This window comes from Halichoeres trimaculatus, unplaced genomic scaffold (assembly GCF_033239565.1).
Source record: "Halichoeres trimaculatus isolate MK-OKI-2021-1 unplaced genomic scaffold, fHalTri1.1 fHalTri1_scaffold_10, whole genome shotgun sequence".
Lineage (NCBI taxonomy): Eukaryota > Metazoa > Chordata > Actinopteri > Labriformes > Labridae > Halichoeres > Halichoeres trimaculatus.
Window position 1 is genome coordinate 25,336,889 of NW_027437187.1, and position 20,625 is coordinate 25,357,513.

General features: G+C 41.2%; 1 protein-coding gene across 3 annotated transcripts in view; it reads right to left on the reverse strand.

The window, feature by feature from the left end:
* Window positions 1–20,625, reverse strand: part of tmem117 (transmembrane protein 117) — a 58,995-nt gene that overhangs the window by 17,309 nt on the left and 21,061 nt on the right. For all 3 annotated transcript variants that reach the window (XM_074678472.1, XM_074678470.1, XM_074678471.1), the window contains exons 3-4: window positions 18,255–18,387; window positions 2,885–2,984 (exon numbers count right to left, since the gene is read on the reverse strand). In XM_074678472.1, coding sequence (XP_074534573.1) covers window positions 2,885–2,984; window positions 18,255–18,387 — 233 coding nt within the window. The remainder of the gene's footprint in view (window positions 1–2,884; window positions 2,985–18,254; window positions 18,388–20,625) is intronic.

Sequence of the window (20,625 nt, forward strand, 5' to 3'; positions counted from 1 at the left end):
AAAAACTGTTTATATGTTGACAGTATCCTTTGTCATATTGGTCGTACTAGTGAGTGATTGATTGCTTGTGTTTAGTGAATAATGCTGGAGATAAATGCCCCCCCAAAAAATCGCATGCTAAATCGCAATCGCAACATTGGTGAAAAAAAAATCGCAATTAGATCACTTTCCAAAATCGTGCAGCCCTAGGATCAACACAGAAGGCTTTGGGTATGGGGTTATAATCGCTGAGGGGACTTTGTATCCTCTATAAGGATTTAATTTACTAAGTGAAGAAGCTTAAAGCTGAAAACACAAAAAGGAGCCTGGCTTGCAGCCCTGCAAGTCTATATGAGCCAAATAACAGCCAAATTGTTTAATTATTTTGACTTGCGCGCCCTAATATCATGCAAAACTGCTAATAGCGACATCTCAAATTGTCTGCATCAAACACAACACAACTGTTTTCACACATGCACTCCAGAAAAGTTCAAGCTGTGTGCGCACAAAAGGATGCTGCAGTGTAGCAAATCAGCTGTTCGCCTTGACAACAGTTTTTGTCTTTTTCTAAGAGTTTCTGTTTTTTTTTTCACTCCATTCCCTCTACATTGTTTCTCCAGGTTCACAGCGTGGTTATATAGAACCACGGATAGGAAAATAAAATGGGTAGGTTTAATGAGTGTTTTGATTCACTTTGCTGGAGTGAAGTCACAGGATGCTCCACAGCAAAATCAACCCCTATAGATATAATGTTACACTTGAGAAGTATCTTTATTGGTCCACACTTGATAACAATAAAGACACATTTCTGATAGTGTTAAAAAAACTAAGTAGGGTTGTATCAAGTCTTTTAGGAATTAAAAATGAACACTTAGTTAAGAAAGGCCAGAGCTGAACTTAAAGAGCACTAGTGTTCAAAGTCAAAGAGGTTTTAAAATTCAACACAAAGTTATAACCTCAGAGATGATTTTATATCTAAAGACTGTAAAGTGTTCATTTATAAATCCCAACTTCATTCCTGTCCACAAAAAACATTCCATCCTTAATCTTTTACCCCTTTTCCCTTGCAAGGTCATGGTAGGGGCTATTCGGACAGCCTGCCAGCCTATCACAGGGTTACATGGAGAAACAGACAACCATACGTGCACACACTAACACCTATGAGTGGTTAAAGGCCCAATTACACTTCCTTAATGAACGAACAAGCATGAAAAACAAACATGGCGACAGTGGAAAAGGTGTTGCTAATGCACATCTTGTATTAAAGACAAAAACAGAGGCATAAGTTTTTCACCAACTCACAAGTTTTTCTAAAAAAAGTTCCACCATTGTTATTTCTTTTCTGTGTCTCACTAAACTATGCATCAGGTAGTAACAGCAACACTGCCCCCCTGGTTCCCGGTGGTACTGCTCCGTTTTGCCTGGATCCATAAGTTTTGAAAATGAATGAAAATGTGCAGAAATATAGAGGAAATTAACACAGAGCATGGACAGAAGGCTCTGTCTGTATCCATATTTAACGTTAGGTATACGTGGGCCTTTAGAGTGACCACTTAACCTCATTAGCATGTTTTTTTGGACTGTGGGAGAAAGCCAGAAAAAAACTTGCATGTACAGCGACAACATGCAAACTCCACACAGAAAAGCTCCTGCTCAGCTTTTTGTTGTAAATCAAATTCTCAATTGAAGGTACAGAAATAGAAACTGAAACTGACACTGGTACGATGAAACCAACATTGTGGAGTTGATCAAGAAATATAGAATTTAATTTCCTGAATTAACACCAATAGGGATGGGTACTGAATAAGGTACTCTTAAACATACCGACCGAATTCTGTCAAAGGTACCGGGTACCGATTCATGGAAAAGGTACCATGTTTAGGTAACTAAATGCATCCTTGTGACTGTGATGGAGTGGAAGAGTAAGTGATTTTCCATGCTGAACATGAACACAGCATTGCAAGGTTACATAATCACAAAAAGTACAGAAAATGGGTACTGTTGAGTACCAGTACCAATTGCCAGGTACCAAGCATCGGTATCGTATCATTTCATATGTGAAAGGTACCCATCCCTAAACACCAAGTCTCTTTGAAAAATGAATATCTTCATATATATTCATAACTCTTTCTTCCCAGTGTAAACACTAACACTGCCTTGGCTGCATCAGTGAAATATGCCAGTGCCAGTCTTTTGTCTTAAAATCTCTCAACGGGTGTATGGTCATGGTTTTATCATGAAGTGACGTTGAGTGTCTTATATTCCCATCTAAATGTTGTACAAACCCAGCTCTGTGTGCATTTTTAAGTATTGAGACAACCTTTTCTTCCAATCTAATCAAGTATTTTGTACTACTCCTTTTACAATGATAGGGCGCTCTGTCGCTTCATGTTCGGTGCCTGGTCCTTCATGAGTTAATGATCTGAATCACCGTTTCCAGGGGTCTCTCTTTACAGCATGCAGTCATGTCATTGATTTAGGTTCCATTAGGAATGAAACAGATGAGTCAATAGATTTGGTCTGAGGTTTAGCAACAGAGTTCTGTCAACATATATCAACATACAGCTGAAGGTTTAAGTTCAGTCTGATTAAAATGAGCGTTATGACCGGAAAGCTAAAACGGATAAGATAAGATAAGATAAGATAAGACATACTTTATTAATCCCCGGAGGGAAATTCAAGGATCATCGGAACAATGTGATTTTACATCTTGTGAACAACATGATCGGCCTCTAACAAATCCACACCTATTTCATGGCTAAAGTGGGAAAAAATAATGTATTTCATTAGTGCAGAACATAAATTCAAATTTCTGCCTCAGTGCTGCATAATTTAACCTCATTTCATCTCACAAATGCAAATTAGGCTATATAACGGTTGGGTTACATTACACTTTAAATCTCACCATCCAAGCAGTGACAAAGTCTCCCATCCAGGTTCCCACTGCAGCTATCTTCATGAAGCTCTCATTCCTGATGCCCATGTACTCTGTCACCATGTGAGGCCTGCAAGAAAAGAAGACCTTGAGTTAAGAGGACATAAAAAATGTAGCACATGTTATAGGGGGTTGTAAAAAGCAGGCAGAAAATGGGAGGTGGTAAGAAGTCTGACAAAAAGGGCCAACAGAGGGAGAATCAGAGCGAGGTGAAAGAGAAATGGTCACTCCCGCTAAGTATCATGATGCTAGCTGTCAGAGTCAATCAATATCAATCTAATCCTGAGAAAACAATGAGCGATGGCTCTACCTCCTATAAAGCCCCGAGGATTGTAAACAATTTACACCAGCGCAGTGGAATTCGTGCAGTATCCCTGCTTTCATTTGGTCCTGCCGTGTTTGGCAAATCATCCATTTGTTGGCAAATTTGTCTCATGTCTAGTTGATTTGGAATCAACGCTACCCTCCCGATGAGATCCCCCTTGTTAATGCCTCGCATATGAGTGCGCTCAGTTAACATCTACTGCTGCAGCACACAAGCGAAACACCGATGAGGCCGTGACACGCCATTAGAGAAACAGTTTTTACATGCATGAGCATCTGATAAGATATGACATGCTTTCTTTGGAGTCCTAGTTTTTCCTTCATCTTTGTACAATACAGTAAAGATGAGAAGCTTTTGTTCACCCAACTCACTTGCACACACTCACATCAGTCTGTTTTCCCCAGGTAATAGCAGACAGAGGGAGGGAAAGTGGGTCAGTCGCCTTCTATATGGGACTTGTGCCGTGGAGAGAGGAGGAGAACAGAGGGGAGCGAGGAGGCCTGTTTGATCTAGTGGCAGCTAGTGTCTTAGATGCTGAGAGGGGCAGGTGGGCGCCTATCACCTCCCCCTCGAGCCCCCTCAAGCCCCCTGCAGGTCACACTCATGAATATAATAGATGGCGATGGATAAGGCTCTGGCTGTGCTTTCAAGGGGTCGTATTTGAAGTCAATGGCTCCATTCGTCTTTGTTTTCCCTGGTCATTTTCTGGCCGCCAGCAAACACCAATAAAATTTTTTTCTATTGCAAAGAGGGCTCAACCTACCTACAAACATGCTGGTGTAGGGTTCATTTCCTCTTCTTATTTATACCCCTCTTTGACGGCTGACTCTGATTCATTTTGATTTTTAGCTGATTGCATGAGGAGCTAGTTGGCGTGCAGTTTGCTTCGTAAATAAGTCATTCTTGACAAGTCTGAGTTTGTTGGAAAGCAATAGACTGTAATTCTTTACACCATTAGCTAATGTGGACGTGTTAATCTGTATTCGTTTATATATTAATAAACGAATTATACAATTAATATTAATTGTTCATGCCATTTTACTCACAGTATGTATCAGCCAAGATCTGAAAGCATAACAAAGGCTCACATGAAGTACAGAATGTGAGAAAAACCAGCGACCTGAATTCTTTCCAACCTCCATTGAGCCTGCTGTCTGTATTTTCAGTTTGTGATACAATTTAACTAACTGTTGATGTTTACAGTAACAGTGCACATTTATTTTATGCATGAAAAAAACAGGTTATGTGATATGACAAAAATGTCCCCTTGAAATGTCTGGCCATTTTTTTGCCTAAATATTTGTTATTAATAGGGTAAATGGTATTTTCAAGTGTTTCGTGTATCCCCAGGTGAAGAGAGGCAGAGCTAGGGATGGGTACCTTTCACATATGAAACGATGTAGTACTGATGCCCGGTAAGTGGCAATCGTTTTTGGTACTCAACGGTGCCAATTTTCAACACTTTTTTGTGTCAATGTGGTAAAAAATGTGAATTTGTTCAGTAATAAAATCTCTTTTTTTTCAATGTAACACATTTATTCTACAACATATGACCTTGCAATGCTGTTTTCACATCCAGAATGGAAATTCATCTACTCTTCCAGTCCCTCAAAGTCACAAGGATGCATTTAGGTACCTATACATGGTCGCTTTTGATTTTACGTGAATTGGTACCTGGTACTTGTGACTGAATTTGGTCGGTACCTACAAAAGAACCTGATCAGGTACCCATCCCTAGTCAAAGCGACTCTATAACCACAAAGCTCCTCTCTGATTTGGTCCAACACAGATGGTAATAAGGACTAAAAAGTGAGGTTAAACAACATGCAGGTTGGCCTGTGTTTGTAACCTTAACAAAAAGGCTGTTAGGAGTGTAAAAGAGCATTTAATATAAAAACGGATGATTCATCTTGATAAAAACGTTTTAGACGGATGAACAAGTTTTCTGTTCTCTTAACAATGTCAGTAGAGTAATGGCTCTGGACACTGCATGAAATCATATATCTTAAATAAAGTGATCCAAACCAAATAGCCGCCTTGTTTGGTTAAAAAGATGTGTGACTCAGCTGCACACATTGTACAAGAGGTGACACCACATCACTAGTGTGGCCACCATCTTGCACAGGTGATATCAGATAAGACCTAGAAACTCTGGTTGAAGGGAAAGGCAAGCTTCAGTTCCTAAAGTGCAGCCTGTCGGAAGACAGAGGTCTAAGTAGTATGATGTCATGTTTTGGGTGATGTCATAAATTTCAATTTTTCTACAGTTCATAATTTGATCAGTTTTTTATTTGGTCGCAGAGGATCTCTGGTTATAAATCAAATGAACTTTAGTGTTTTTCTTTTATGACCAGCCTGTATAAATCAGAGAAATCAAAGTCCTGTAGCTTTTCCATATTTTCATCTCACTCTGCTTTCCATTTATAGGTAAATCTCAGCTAAAAAACACATAAAGCAAAAATGATGAACTGTAGGGAGCTAGTGACCTAAATGTTGACTGTTCTTAACTTCCTGTTGACCTCACATTGAGTTGTAATAACCGTCCCTGGAAGTAAACACCATAAATCACGTGTCGTCAATGCAGCAAGCATTCAGCAGATCTGACAGGATCCTATCGACAGAAACGCGCCGTACTGCCGGTGACGTATTGCCTCACTCCAGTCTGCAAATAAAACAGCCTTGATTGGGATGGCGATTTATTTCTGCATTAAGTCACTTAGACACTCGGCTGCTTGGCACTGCTCCAGTTACCATGGAGATCCCATTGGGAGTCATTTACCCACAGCTAAAACTCTGATCGATACTTCTGGAAATGCTGTCTGGCACCACATACTTGGCTCTAAATCTAAAAAAGAAACCACCCTGCCGCCAACCCCTGCCCTTCTCCCATATTTAATTGAGCAAATGTTACCCCCGTGCTGGAAGTTAAGAGTTTTTTTTCCTTTTTTTTTTAACACGGAGCACCTATGATGAGTTTGGGGACTCTTCTCACAGCATGATCACAGGCAGCACTCTCTGACTTATTCATACTGACTGAAAATTTAATGGCCTTTAGAGCCGGATGACCTAATGAGAGAATTCAGTGTAGTGGAACATCAGTACAGTAGCACCATGAATAATCAGCTCCAAAATGGCTCCCGTGGCTTAATCGCAGAGCCAGTGGCAGTGTCAGTGCCAGCGCAGCCGGCTCAGCCAGCTCTGACCCTCTGCGGAGTGTTATCAGGTTTCACACACTTGTTCAGACATAATGTTGAAGGACATTTTGATGCCTTTCAAAGTCTTGTTCCATTACAAGCAAGAAATTATGATTTTGCAGTGTAGAGGGTATAGAGTTATAAAAGTTATGAGTTTGGACATAACCCCTGTTTGACATTAAAGAGAGAAAAAGTGAAAGTTTAACTGTTGCACTAAAGTAGTTTAGAAAAGGTCATTGCTTTTTTTTATTTGGAGTGCCGAGAATGAACTGTGAGAGACCACTTTGTTCAAAACTTAAGTAAAAACTTCACATCATTATGTGAAGTCCAAAATGTTTGAGTTCCCGTTGGTTATTCTCCAACATTTCTGGACATTTCTCTACAGAGGATTTTTCAAATCAAAGCAGAAATGTATTTCATAATGGCAGCAAAATTAAAAAAAAACTGCAGGGCAAAAAAATAAATTATTTTCTATGGTCGACTAACCAATTGATTAATTTGTGGATTTGTCACTTAATGACGATTAATTTCTGTATGTGCCTAGTTTAAACTCTGTTTTACCTCAGAATGCCTTTGAAATTCAGCTTACGTAACTCAACCTATGGTGATGCATGTTAGCGTTATTTCTTGTTTCTTTTAATGTCAAATAATTAACAAAATGACTCAGCAAATTACATTCAGAGAAATATGACTGAAAATAGGGTTGTACTAACAAGAATCAGTTATGGTGGTCCAACAGATTAATGTTTAACACCAGCATGATAATTTTTTTAATTATTGTTAGTTGTCAAAAACACAAAGTGGTTAATAACGGAATATAAAAAATGTACAAGGTGTTAAAGCTATGGTCTACGATCTGAAACCCAGTTTGGCTGATGAGACACATTTGAAAAACGCAGCCCCACTCACCCCTCCCCTCTGTGTCCCAAGATCCCACCCCCCAGCTCGTATCGCCCTTCTTCGCCTCCTAACAACATGCCCCCTCCGACAGAGCAAGAAGCCAGTCAGCAGAAAATGTAACAATAAAGACAGTCTTTCTCCTTGTAACACACAGTCGTAGCTTTTTCAATTGGACCGGCGCAATCAAAACCATGAATTAGCCAGCGAAGCAGGTCTGGCGTTGCCACTGCCAGCTGATCAGAGCAGAGCCGACTGTGGGGGAGGCTTTACCTTTCTCTGCGCGTCTTCACCAGCTCAGCTTACAATGCTAAAGATGTGTGGCTAACTTATGCTAAAATCTATTGACAGAGCCGACCAGCAGCGCTCAGTCATTAGCCAGTAGGCACAGACTAACCAGAGTTTTTCAGCTGACATCTCCCACTGTGGTAAACAAAGTCATTACCTGTTCAACAGAAACTCAGCTGTCTTTGCGTCAGTCTTCAGTCCCAAATCCCTCTGCAGCTTTTTGCACCGGTCGTACATTTCTCCAACATTCAGTCTCTGTTGGCACCTGTATCGCTCATAATTCTTCCTTGCTTCAGCATTTTCCTTGAAACTTTTTCGTTTTCTTCCCTTCCCTGTGGAGGGTAACAGTAACAGCTTCCTGGTTTCGGTCTTCTCTGGCTCCATGATGCTTCGGTAGCTGAGCAGCTAGCTGATGTGAGAGGGGTAGTGGGGAAGGACAAGGTGGGACCACCAGTACAGTGCGGAGCAGGGGAGACGGGATTGGGTGGACTAACGCACAAATCCAAAATGGGGGAAACGGCGGTTCAGATTTGTCAATTATTGAGCCGTTTTGCAGCTGCTGTACTGAATGGATTTTTTTTCATTCTTTTTGGTTTTCAGATTGCGTAGATCGGACCATCGGACTATAACGGCCTCAAAACGGTGTTAATAATAATTACCTAGCTTCGAATCGTAGACCATTGCTTTAACCCTTCAGATCCCATAGTTACCATTCTATATGAAAGCTTTACAGTTAAGTCAGTTTATACATTTTTATTAACTTGCAATGTTGATGGTAGAGTCTGACCCTGTCAGTCAGCAATCAGTGAGGCTATGAGGGCACATCAGGGTAAGAAGAGAGGCAGATGAAGTGATGCACCCATCATGCCTGTGGGGGCAGTGCTATGATCTGGGGTTGCTGCAGTTGGTCAGGTTCAGGTTTAGCAACAGTCTGTGCTCAAAGAATGAGGTCAGCTGAATACCTGAATATACTGAATGAGCAGGTTATTCCATCAATGGATTTTTTTCTTCCCTGGTGGCATGGACATATTTCAAGATGACGATGCCAAGATTCACCGGACCCAAACTGTGAAAGAGCAGTTCAGGGAGCATGAGATGTCATTTTCACACATGGATTGGCCACCACAGAGTCCAGACCTTAACCCCAATGAGAATCTTTGGGATGTGCTGGAGAAGGCTTTGCACAGCAGTCAGACTCCACCATCAATACAAGGTCCCGGTGAAAAATTAATGCAACACTGGATGGAAATAAGTCTTGTGACATTGCAGAAGCGTGTGACCTTTTTTTTGTGTGGTGATTTTTTTTTTGGGCCAGGCAGCGTATTCAAATATGACTGAGATAAGTACGCATTTGTATATTAGGAGGTTTGAATATTTTCCCTATTTCTTATTGCTGTTGAATGTGCTTTCTTAGTCTTTATTATGTACCCTGAGTTAGGTTTTTGCTTCTGATTGGTTAGCTCTGTGTCATCTGAGCAGGTAACATGAAAGAGCAGTTGTTGTTATATTGGTGCAATGTGAGCTCAAATTAGCTTGTCAGATATATGTCCCTACTTTTAAAAGAGTTACTGGAGTTTTGACTCTAGTTTGTGACAAAAACCCTGGAAAACAGTCAACAATAGAGAGCAAAGAAAGCGCAAGTGAACTTTTATTTCTTTAAACCACATTATTAGGCGATGAACACCGGGAGCTGTCAGGCTGTCCAAGCCAGATATGCAGAGCCTCCGTCAGCGTGCAGTGCTACTGCTGGAGATATTTCTTTCTCATGTATGAATTCAGCAATTTTTTTCCAATCCAGTCCAATAACACAGCACCTTATGCACTAGACTGAAGTTACAGATGAGCATTTACCACTTGTTATTTTAATTCATCATGACATGACAACAACAATAAAAATCACTAAAACTCTGCATTGATGAAATTTTATAGTCAACATAATCGATTATGTCGACTTGTCGTTGCAGCCCTCATAGGATCATTGATAAAGAAAGAACAAATATTCTAAAGACTTCAAATTAATTGTGACAAAATCAGATTAGAAATTATTGCTAGAATATTTTTTTAAGAATGGGTGTTGAAGAAATCACTGACTGCTTGATCCTGATTGGACAAAACACCATCACAATGGTAATCAATACTCAACAGTACAAGTGGCACCAAGGACAACCTAGTCACCCACGACGTAATAAAATCAATCTGTGGAAAAGAGCCCAGCACATTTCACCTCCCGTCCTGCTCTTTGCCCAAAGTAAAGGAGTTAAACTTCAGCTGAAGGTAAAATGGATCGTGAGTCTGATAGACAGCAGCCGCAGCGGCAATGTGGGCGTTTAGCCAGACCATCCTAGGAAAGAGGGAGCTCAGCCTGGAGACAAAAGTTTTGATTCACCAGTCGATCTATGCTCCAGCGCTCACCTCTGGTCATGAGTTATGGATAATGACTGAAGGATGAGATCATGGATACAAGCAGCTGGAAAGAGTTTCCTCTTAAGGGTGGCTGAGCTTAAACACCAAGTAGGATGGGTGAGAGTGAGGAGAGACAAGATATCTCTTTAACACGTTTTTGGCTTGTTTCTGCAGAATTTCAGAAGTAAAGGGGTAAGAAGAATCATATCAATTAATAAAATAGTATACAAAGAAAAACACTGCTTTCTCATCTCCCATGTCTTCATGCTGGCTTTATAAACCTGTTCTTACCATCAGACTGACTGTGATTTAGTGGCCCTGGGAACTGTGTGACCTCTCCTGCCCTGTAAAGGTGTTGACTCATTCACAACATTAAATTGGGACCTTGGCTGGCTCCATGTTGGAATTCTTTTCCCCCTCTTGTGCACTACAGTTCCCAGCATCGTATTTACAGCAGACGATGCTGAGCAGCAGCAGTTACCAAGGAGCATAAAGCTGTCAACACACACTCCCTTCACTATCAGTACACAATCTCTCAAGGCAACTTAAGACTTCAATCTCAATTCATCACTAAAGCACAGAATAAGCTTCAGTATATTTTAAAATCTAGCTGGAGATTAAGTCCTTTCGTGCTTATCACTCCCCAAGCATGGAGGCTAGAGTGAACATCATCAGGTATCCAGCACCACTGGGTTGACATGAAATGAATAAAAAATTAAACTCACTAAATATATCAAAATTCTATGAAAGGTGGGACAGCTTTTTTTAAATCCAGTTCTTAGTCACAAATCCATTCTGTTTCATAGCACAGATCGTTGATCCAGGAAAAGCCAAAAGACGGTTACAAAACTGGAATCTCTACCAAAGCTGGTTGTCCAAAGTGATGAATTCAACTATCTTCTCTGTAATCTTTTAGTTTTTTTCTATCTTAGTGATATCTATTCTTCCCTTCAAAGGCCAGCGTTTTTGTCTCTGCACAGCAGCTTTTTCCTTTGTTGCTTCAGTGATCACAAGTTTTATGATTTTGCATCAAACTGGTAGAATGACTGAGCATTCCTCAGTTTAAGTTTTGTGTTAGTTCTGTATGTATAGTCAGACAGAAATTTGGGATCAGCTTAACTTGGAATGAGCTGATCAGATTATGAAAACATTCAGATGATGAAAGAAACTTTTTTTTATAATGATAATAAAAGACTTTGTATCAAACAACAGATTAATAAAAACATGAACAAAAAGTACAACACACATTTTAAAACAGTCATCCATTAAAAGCAGCTCTGAAGAAGTGGGTTTTAGTGAGGGTTTTGAAAAAGGACAGTTTGGGATGTATGTTGGTAGGGTGTTCCAGGTCAGTGAGGTAGGAATGAGCCTGACTGTGGAGGGCTTCTTAAGAGGAGGAGTATTTTAGGATGTATTTGTTGTTTGAAAGGTAGCCAGTGGAGTTTTTGGAGGACAGGGGTGACATGGTCGCAGGAGTGGGTGAGCAGACTGGCAGCAGAGTTCTGGGTATACTGTAAGGGTGGGTAAAACTACTGATGGTTCGATGCATTGCAATATTTCTTTACCCAATTCAACATCGATGTGTAATTCGTGTTGTGTGGACGAGGGCCGCATGAGACCAAACAACAACAAAATGGCAGCAGCAGCAGCATAAAGTCAGCTCCTTCAGCTTTAAAGTCTGGCGTTTGGGTTGTTTTATTGCTCCAAAATACAAAGCGTCATACCACATGTGTTCACAAAGGCATGAAAACCGAAAACTAAAGCATTTAAATGAATGAATTGCAACCTAAAGGATCAAATTCCATCATGAGGTTTTTAGCAATACCCAGCCCTAGCATACTGTGGTTTGATGAGTTGTTTGGAAGGAAGGCTGTAGAAGATACTGTGACAGTAATCAAGTCTGGAAGTGATAAAGGCATGGATGAGGATTTCGGCAGTGGAGGAGGAGAGATAGATGGAGAAGGGCGATATTTTTCAGGTGGAAGAAGGTGGTTTTGGTGATGTGATTGATGTGATGTTCCAGAGTGAGATGGGAGTCGAAAATAATACCAAGGTTGTGGACATGTGAGGGAAGCATTGCCGGTGGAGAAGTTGAAGTTGATAAAGAGGTCAGATTTTTCACAGCTGAGATGGAGGTAGTTAATTGCATCCAGGATTGAATTCCAGTCAGGCAGTTAGTCAGGGTGGAGGATGTTGGAGCAGTACAACTTAAAACAATGAAGGCAAGATATACGTTAGATCATTATTACATATGTGAACACAACCGAGAGGAGACTCAACAAGATTGAGTGAGGCTGTGTTGTCGTACATACTAACATGCCTTGACCATCAATCAGCCCTGCTACATAACACTCCCTACCTTCCATTCACTCACACTCACACTCATCTATAATACTGTGTAAAACATACATTGTACATTCCCAGTGGACACCCACTGCTGTCAAGGTTATGATAGTTTGTTGTTTACAACTGTGGCTGTTTCTCTTTATGTGACAGTGACGTATGTGTCGGCTGCAGCCTCCGCAGACGCTCCCCCTCTCTGTCCCAGAAAGCAGCAGGATAATGTAAGCAGAGAGGAAATGACTGAGTTCACTGCCACATATAGCACACAGCCTGTTTCGCAGATATTCTGAGAGAAAATGGCTGTGGCGGGAGAGCTTGACATGACTTAAACACTACTTAAATACATAATGAATCATTTATCAGATAGCACCCTAATGTGCATGTGTAGGAGTGTGAAAGACAGCAGGAGATAAGCTCAGAAAGTCACTGTGGGTGTGTGGAGGAATGAAACACACAGAGACTGAGGCAAGGGAAGGGTGATCATTAAAACAGCAAGACAAACACAGCAATTAATAAACAGCAACAGGTTTCTTAATCAAGTCTCAGCTTGAAAAAGACAAATAACTCTGTGACAAACGTAGCAGCAGTCTCAGCATCATCTGTCGGGGGTCACATCAGCAGAAAATCAAACACCTGGGTTCAGTTCTCCTACAGCCATAACTACGTAAGACGTCTTCAGCAGAGAGAGGCTGAAGTTTGGTAAGCTACAGACCAAAGAAAGGACAAGACCAAGCATTGGATGAGTGAGTCAGTGGAAGACATGGGCACAGTCCTATCCTAGAGAACCCCAAACAACTGTGTTATAGTCAGGATAAGAGCACCAAGAAGAAGGCCTCCAATTGTATCTGGGGACGAAGAAGTGCAAAGGAAAGTTAGTGCTCAGTCACTGCATTGATCAGTACTTTTTGGGAAGTCAGTTTGCTGAAGTCCAGTGTGAGGCAGAAAACCACAGTGCACAGGACATCAGAGACCCTGTCACTGGGGGGGTTAGCGTTGTAGGAGGGGTTGTGGATGGTACTGAGGTCAACCTGCCAGTCAGGGAGAGGAACTGTTTACAGGAAAGCATTTGCAGTCAAGTAAGTCCATGTCAGAGAGGGAAATAAAGAACTTATAGTCAACTAAGAGGGGTAGGGATGGGTACCAATTTAGGTACTTTTAAATGTACCGACCGAATTCTGTCAAAAGTATCGGGTACCGATTCACGTGAAATCAAAAGGTACCATGTTTAGGTACCAAAATGCATTCTTGTGACTGTGAGGGAGTGGAAGAGTGGGCAATTGTCCATACTGGACATGAACACAGCATTGCAAGGTAATAAATTGAAGAAGAAATATGGTAAATTGAAAAAATATATATTTCATTATTGAACAAATTGATAGTTTTTTACCTCATACAGCCAAAAAAGTATCGAAAATTGGTACCCTTGAGTACCGTTACCGATTACCAGGGACCGGGCATTGGTACCGTATCGTTTCAAATGTGAAAGGTACCCATTCCTAAAGAGGAGTGAAAAAAATCACCAGTGGATGAGTGAGAAGGAATCAAAGTTATGGAGGAAGAAAAAAGAACTTAGAATGAATATCTAAAGAGCAAAAGAAGAGAGAAGGAAAGAGTCAGGCAAGTGTTTTATAGGGACTCTTAAGATTTTTGACAAAGGATTACTTAGTCAAGGGCAATTCAAGGCTCCAAAGCGAGAGGTGGAGGAACATCTATACAAGACACACTAGGACCCATGGAAGTGCAGAAACATAGGCAATCCTACGAATACCACCACTGGAAGAAATAGAGCCATCTAGACCACCTAGTTAGGTGGAAGAGGATGTACACATCAGGGTGCACCTGATGTTCTCAGATTCCTGTGAAAGTTATCTAAATAAATATGGGATACTCAAGTCCTCCGAAAGGTTGCTGTAGAACAGGGGGGATTCATTTGCACAGAGAAAGAGTTGTCAAACTTCAGCCAGGTTAGGACTATGTACTGGAAGGTAGCCAAAACATTGATATGGTATTATCATTGTCCATGTGTGATTCAATAAACAATACACCAGAGGTAATTTTCAACATCTGAACTGAAGAACTACTGACTGTTTTTCTGACTCACAAGTTACAACCCATGACTCATGCAGTGATACTGATGACCATGAAGACATAAATGGAAATTAAACGGCCAAAGAAGAAGATGACAGCTGCAAAGTGGCAGAAGCAGACAGAGGGATAATGTTGGTAAGGGATGACAAAAAGTTAGGAGGTGGGCTGGCTATATTCACACTAATACTAACACCATTAGGGAAATACATTTGGATTTAACTGTTTTGCTGACAAAAATAAAGTCAACAGAGATCACCTTCCTCAAACTCTTGGACCAAGAAGGTGCACCCTGGAAAAGATTGAGACCAAACCAAGCTCAAGGCCAAAGGAATGAACATACATACATAAGTACATTTTAATGCTATCTATTTTTCATGATCCCAGTTTCATGTTAATCTCTTTCTACTTAATCCATCAGATTTAGACTGATACTTCACGTTTAGCTTTGAGTGAAAGATTATAGAACCTATAGATGGAAAGGCTAAAATCACAGCAGCAGCACATACCATGTGGGATTGCATGCAACAGGAGGCATCTCCATACCACAACATGCTATTTATTCAGCCTTTGAAATCCACTTGTTCATGGTATTACCCCAGCTTAGTGCCAGACAGGCAAACAGACAGACGAGGGGGACTAGCATGCACACAGCACAAAGGATCATGGTAAACAGAGACAATAATGGGGTCTAATCCTGCTCAGTGTATCACTTCAGTCAAATGCCACATGCGTCCCTCCCTGCTGCTCATCATCAGACACATCCAACAACCCCAACCCCTCCTCAAGTGCTCGGCTTACCCCCTTTACCCCCCTGGATCCTGACATCCATCCATGTATGCTTCAAATTAATAAAGTCAGGAAGCAAAGAGGAATTCTTCTTTAGCTTTTTGTCCCGTTACTGCTCCCTATTACATCCTGACACACACCTCTTTCCTTCTTTCCCTCCACCTTTGTCTACTTTACCACCCCTGTCCTCCAAATTAGCCATGATTAATGTGTACGCCACGCATCAGGCTGTCTTAATTAAATAACACCACCTCATTAGGGTGTGATTTTGCTCGGTAATGGCCGCCGTAAGATGGTGGAATGGGATTGTGCGGCGTGACAGAACATTCATGAAGTCCGTCAAACTCCCTGGGCGGTCACACTCCCCTGGTTCCACACAAACACCCCTCTCTCCCCTCCCTTCTCCTCCCCTAATCTGACAGTTACATTAAAATGCAAATAGCCCAGATGTGAAGGCTTGGCAACAAGTGTGGATTACAGCTCCCAAGGCGCGGTGATGGACGGGGGTATTTTTCCCCCCTGATATGAGCCAGGTAACAGGTTGATAGCTGTTGACCTGGAGGAGGCTGTTTAAATATTAGCTGACACACTGTTGACCATTTGTAAGATTAAACAGTCTGGAAATCTCTTTCAGGTGCGAGATAATAGCTTTGATGAATCCATTTTTACATGACTACTCATGGGTAAATGTCTGTCATCCAAAAAAGATGCATATAATCTCATATCTTAGGATTGTTTATCTCCTTGTTTGTGCAGTTTATCTTGTAGCCTTGTAGATGTATCGCTGGTTTTTAATTAAATCAAGCTCAAGACCGGCTGAAAGGTCAAAGGAAATTAAAAGCATATTAATGAGCGGAGGGCGAGGGCAACACACAGCATCAGGTCAGGGAGACAGCGGGGAGACAACTCAGCCTCCCTCCCACTCACTCACACACACACACACACACACACACACTTTCCATCCCTGATAAAAAGAGCGAGGTGCAAGACGTGAACAATATGTGGTTTTCTGGTGTGTGTGTGTGTTTGTGTGTGTGTCCGTGCAGTCACCAGAAGAGCATCCCCTGCAGTGCACCATCATGGCTAGATGTCAAAGCCGGCTAACCCGTGCCAAAATACATACCCTTTAAAACCCCTCGGCAGTAATAATACCTCACAGCGGCTTGTTCTTTCAGGACAAATGAAAAGGAAAAACACCATTCATTTCCACGGAGGGGGCAGCTGCAGCCACAAAGGGATATTGTACTTCTCTTTTGTGCTCTGACGAAAGACAGAACCAGAGGAGCAGGAGCTCCTTGTGATGGAAACAGTCAGAGTGTTGGATGCAAATTGTTGGGATTTGAATCCAAAGACTTCAGTTTTGCAGAATCACCAGGGCTGTAGTGTTTCTACCCAACCCACCTAGCATCCTCTGTCACCTTTTATTTTTATTTTTTTGGTGTTCATACAGCCTCAGTCTTGGAGCTCTGCCTTCTGAGGGGCGTCCTGGCAGAGTGTGAACATTGTTCTTACATGTTGGTCTTGAACAGAGATGTGAACACTAATGGTTTTTGGCAGGGCCTGGGTTCTCTGTGGACTCACTGGTGAAGCAAAAAGAAAACAAGCGGGAAAGAGGGACAGGGAGGGAGTGGAGGGGTCGGTTGGGTGTTTTAAAAAAACAGACCAGGTGTCTTGGAAGTGGTGGGCTTACTTGCTTTACAACAGCGCCCTCTGTCTTTAGGAGGAGTTCTTTACAACATCTAGCTGATTTTGCTGCTTGACACATCCAAGGCCGATAATTAAGAATGTGTTTAAGTGTTGTGTCAACCACTATAATTGTTAAATAGGCTGCTTTGGTTGATGGTTTTCATAACTAGACATCTGATGTGGCTAATATGAGAGGACAGTATGTGACTTGCACTTGTGAGATGGATTTAAATTAAACATTACTTCCTTCAAAATGTCTGAATAACTCATTATTTTCTTTCCTGCAGTATTATTCGGATGTCATTTCAAGAAACACTTGTGACAGTAAAAAAAATGCACAGACAGACTAAAAGGCGCCCTTTCCCTGACATTTCAAAGCAGTAAAAGAGTAAGGATCCGCTTTGTGACAGCTGCACTCAGAGCGACTGTGAACGCAACTTTTCCCTGAGCAAGCAACATTCATCGTCTCAGTGGACCCGCTCCTCTCCCCCTCAGCCGTGCGCCTCCTTTTCCTATTTTTTTCTCGGCCAACCAGAGAGCACAGACAAGATGGATGCCGGTGTCACAGCACTGGCCGGAGTGACAGATGGGCCGATTATATAAACTCATCCCTCCGGCCGTAGAAAAACACAACACCTTGCCTGCAAGCTAATAGCCTTCATCTGCCTGCACCTTATGGATAGTTGATGCTTGTTTGTAAGGAGAGCAGTGTTGTATGAACAGATCCCATTACAGTCCTGGCCTCCCTTCTGACAGCTTGTACCGTCACAGACACCTGCCATGCTTGTTTTTTTTTACAGCCAAAACAAACCAAAACAGTAAATCACCTTGCGGGGACCTCGTGTTTGGCTGGTTGGCTTCAAGGGCATGTTTTCCTTCCTGGAGACGGACACATTGCAAATGCATAAACGGATTCCTGTCATTGGCTTGATGTGTGGGTGTCAGGCTCTGCTGTGCATAGTGGTTTCTCAGCAGGTTAGGAGGGGGGGTGACTCAGGCTCAAACTAAGACAGAAAAGGCAAAATAATCTTTGTTTTCATCCACAGAGGTGTCAGAAATCAACTCAAGATCACAAGAGAATAAGTGCGGTTGCTAAAGCTGGTATTTCAGGATTAACTGCCCTCTTTTTCCCTGCTTCTACCGGTGATTTCAACGTCCACGCTGATTAATCAGACTGCTATCGAGTCTGTGTTCAGGCGAGACGTTTAGATCAATCACAGCAGCCAAAGGGGAACATACAGTCACTAACAAATGGGAAGCAGAGAATGAGGGAGAAAGAAAAGAGCAGGGGGAAAGAGAGAAAGTGAGAGATTGGGATTGAATAGCTTACTCCATGCTTCCAGCGATGAGCAGGAAAATGTTGTAGATGTGCGAGAAGATAAAGAGGAAGAGGATGGTGCTGAAGAACATGGTCATCCAGGAGCCGTGATCCTCGCGGAACATTTTCAGGCGCAGGTATCGACCTAAAAGGGAGGGCATGACAGAGGACAGTGCTGTCAGTGTGAGGTTTTTAAACAGCGTGTCAAACATGCTAAACATGTATGAGCAGGACAAAATGGGGATGAAAGTAAATAAATTAATCACCTAGATCAATAAAGTGCTACTCAGTCAGACACATGGCCTTTGGCCAGTGGAATTGAGATTAAAGACCACTTTGAGGTGTCGCTTCCATGGACCAGGAGTGATTGTCTTTTCCTGACCAATTTCAGACGTTGCTATTTTATCATCAGTTCCACACACACACACACACTCTCACACACAATCATTTCATGCATCTGTTGGACATGCTGTCAGGAGTCTGATGCTCCCTTGTGTTTCCTGATGAGAGCTCTGCATGAGAAATTATTCAAACATTTGTGACCTGTAGTGTTTTTTTAATACAGTCCCTGCTTAGAATCAAATTATGGAGGAATATCTCTCTGGCGGAGCATGTGATTGGATTCAGAGTCGAAGCCCTTTACACTGAACACACAATCACACAAGCTTGTTCTCTGCTGGCAACACTCACCGGGATTGAATAAGACAACAAGGTTTGATACAGGGCTTTTAGATTCTAGTTTAATTTGAAGACTCTTTTTTTATTTAGCTGTACGTATACTAATCAATTATTTTTTCTAATAATGACATACAGGAATATATTTAGACTTTGAATTCTTGAGCTTGCACTATTCCTGGTCAGAGTGGGAGGAAAAAAAGCGCAACATAAATGCTGTATCAATTACTGAGATGTGAAAAACATAATAAGTGTGATGCAATTAGGTGTGCATAATGTAATTGCACAACCACTCTCACAGCCCTTGATCCTGCAACCACACTGCGCGTGAAAAAGTGAGAATGTTGTTTTTTTTAACCACCACCATTAAACAGATCTGGGTCAATATGGATTTGCAGATGAAATGAATCAAGTGAATTAAAGGGCTACTCCAGAGACTTTTTCATTACTCTTTTATTAGTTGAAAGCATAGCAGCAAATATACAATTTTCATTGTATACAGAAATGAACTACACAGCTGAGGCAGAGATATATTTTTTAATTTCTGTGGGGCTTTAAAAGGACTTTCATAATCTCCAGAGGGTGATGAAGGATATGAGTACGACAGTTTTGTAAGCCTTTTTGCAGCTTGTCCATGGCAGATAGAAACAGTAACTTCGCTTAAAGGGAAAAAGGAGAACATGATGCTCTTCCCACAATCTTGAATCATAATCTTGCCTTTTAGCTCAAACAACCTTCCACACTTTTTTTTTTAACCTTTTTAAAACTTTGTGGGTTTTATGGACTGTAATTTAACTTCTGGAACTAAGAACTATAGAAATTATGTTCATTTAAGAGAGAGATGTTTTAAAAGCCTACCTTGTTCCAAAATATAATATTATGGAATATCTATTTGAGTGTCGCTAAGAAAAACAGATTTCCCTCAAATCCCTCCTCTAAGCTAGTTTTGCTTTAGCTAGCTAAATACCAGGAGTAAAAGAAGAAAAATGTTAAATGTCAATGTAGAGGACAACAACTCTAAAACTTAAAAATAACACGGTTACATGTTTCACTCATAGAAGTCTTTGTTTTACAGCAGACAGTAAAATTGGTACAAAGAAATTAGCTTGCTGGCAAACGTGCTAGCTTAGTTATTTTCAAGCTAGCAGCTAACTTCCTGTTCACAGCTCATGCATGTTTTTTAACTCTTTACCTGTCACATAGCATTAAAAATATAAACTGTCCACTTTGATATCACCAAGCTAGCTTTCATAAACCTGACAAAACAGCCTCCTGATGTGAACAGATACGTAACAAACTTGTAGAGAAGGAGCTCTGAGACATAAGACATTATGCTCTATTGATGACAGTTGTGTTTGATAATCATTTATTGATAGACAATGTCTAATTTTCTGTACCTGTATCAACTTTCTATGATCATAATAAATCCTAGAAAAATTCAAATGAAAAAAGAGAAGGAGAAAGTTTTGGTTGAAACAGAACAAAGGCCATTGAAACATGGTGAGTCCTGAGTTTGCCTTTAGTGTGACACATACATTATGCTATGCGTGATAATATATGAATAAAAAGACATGAAACATTTAAGAAAACGTAAAAGAGCTTATGCTAGCTATAACTCCCATTTAAATACTTAAAATGAGATTTTCTTTTAACCTCCTGGCGCCAATTCAGCCCAGTGGAGCAAAAAGCTAGTCTTCATCTGTCTGCA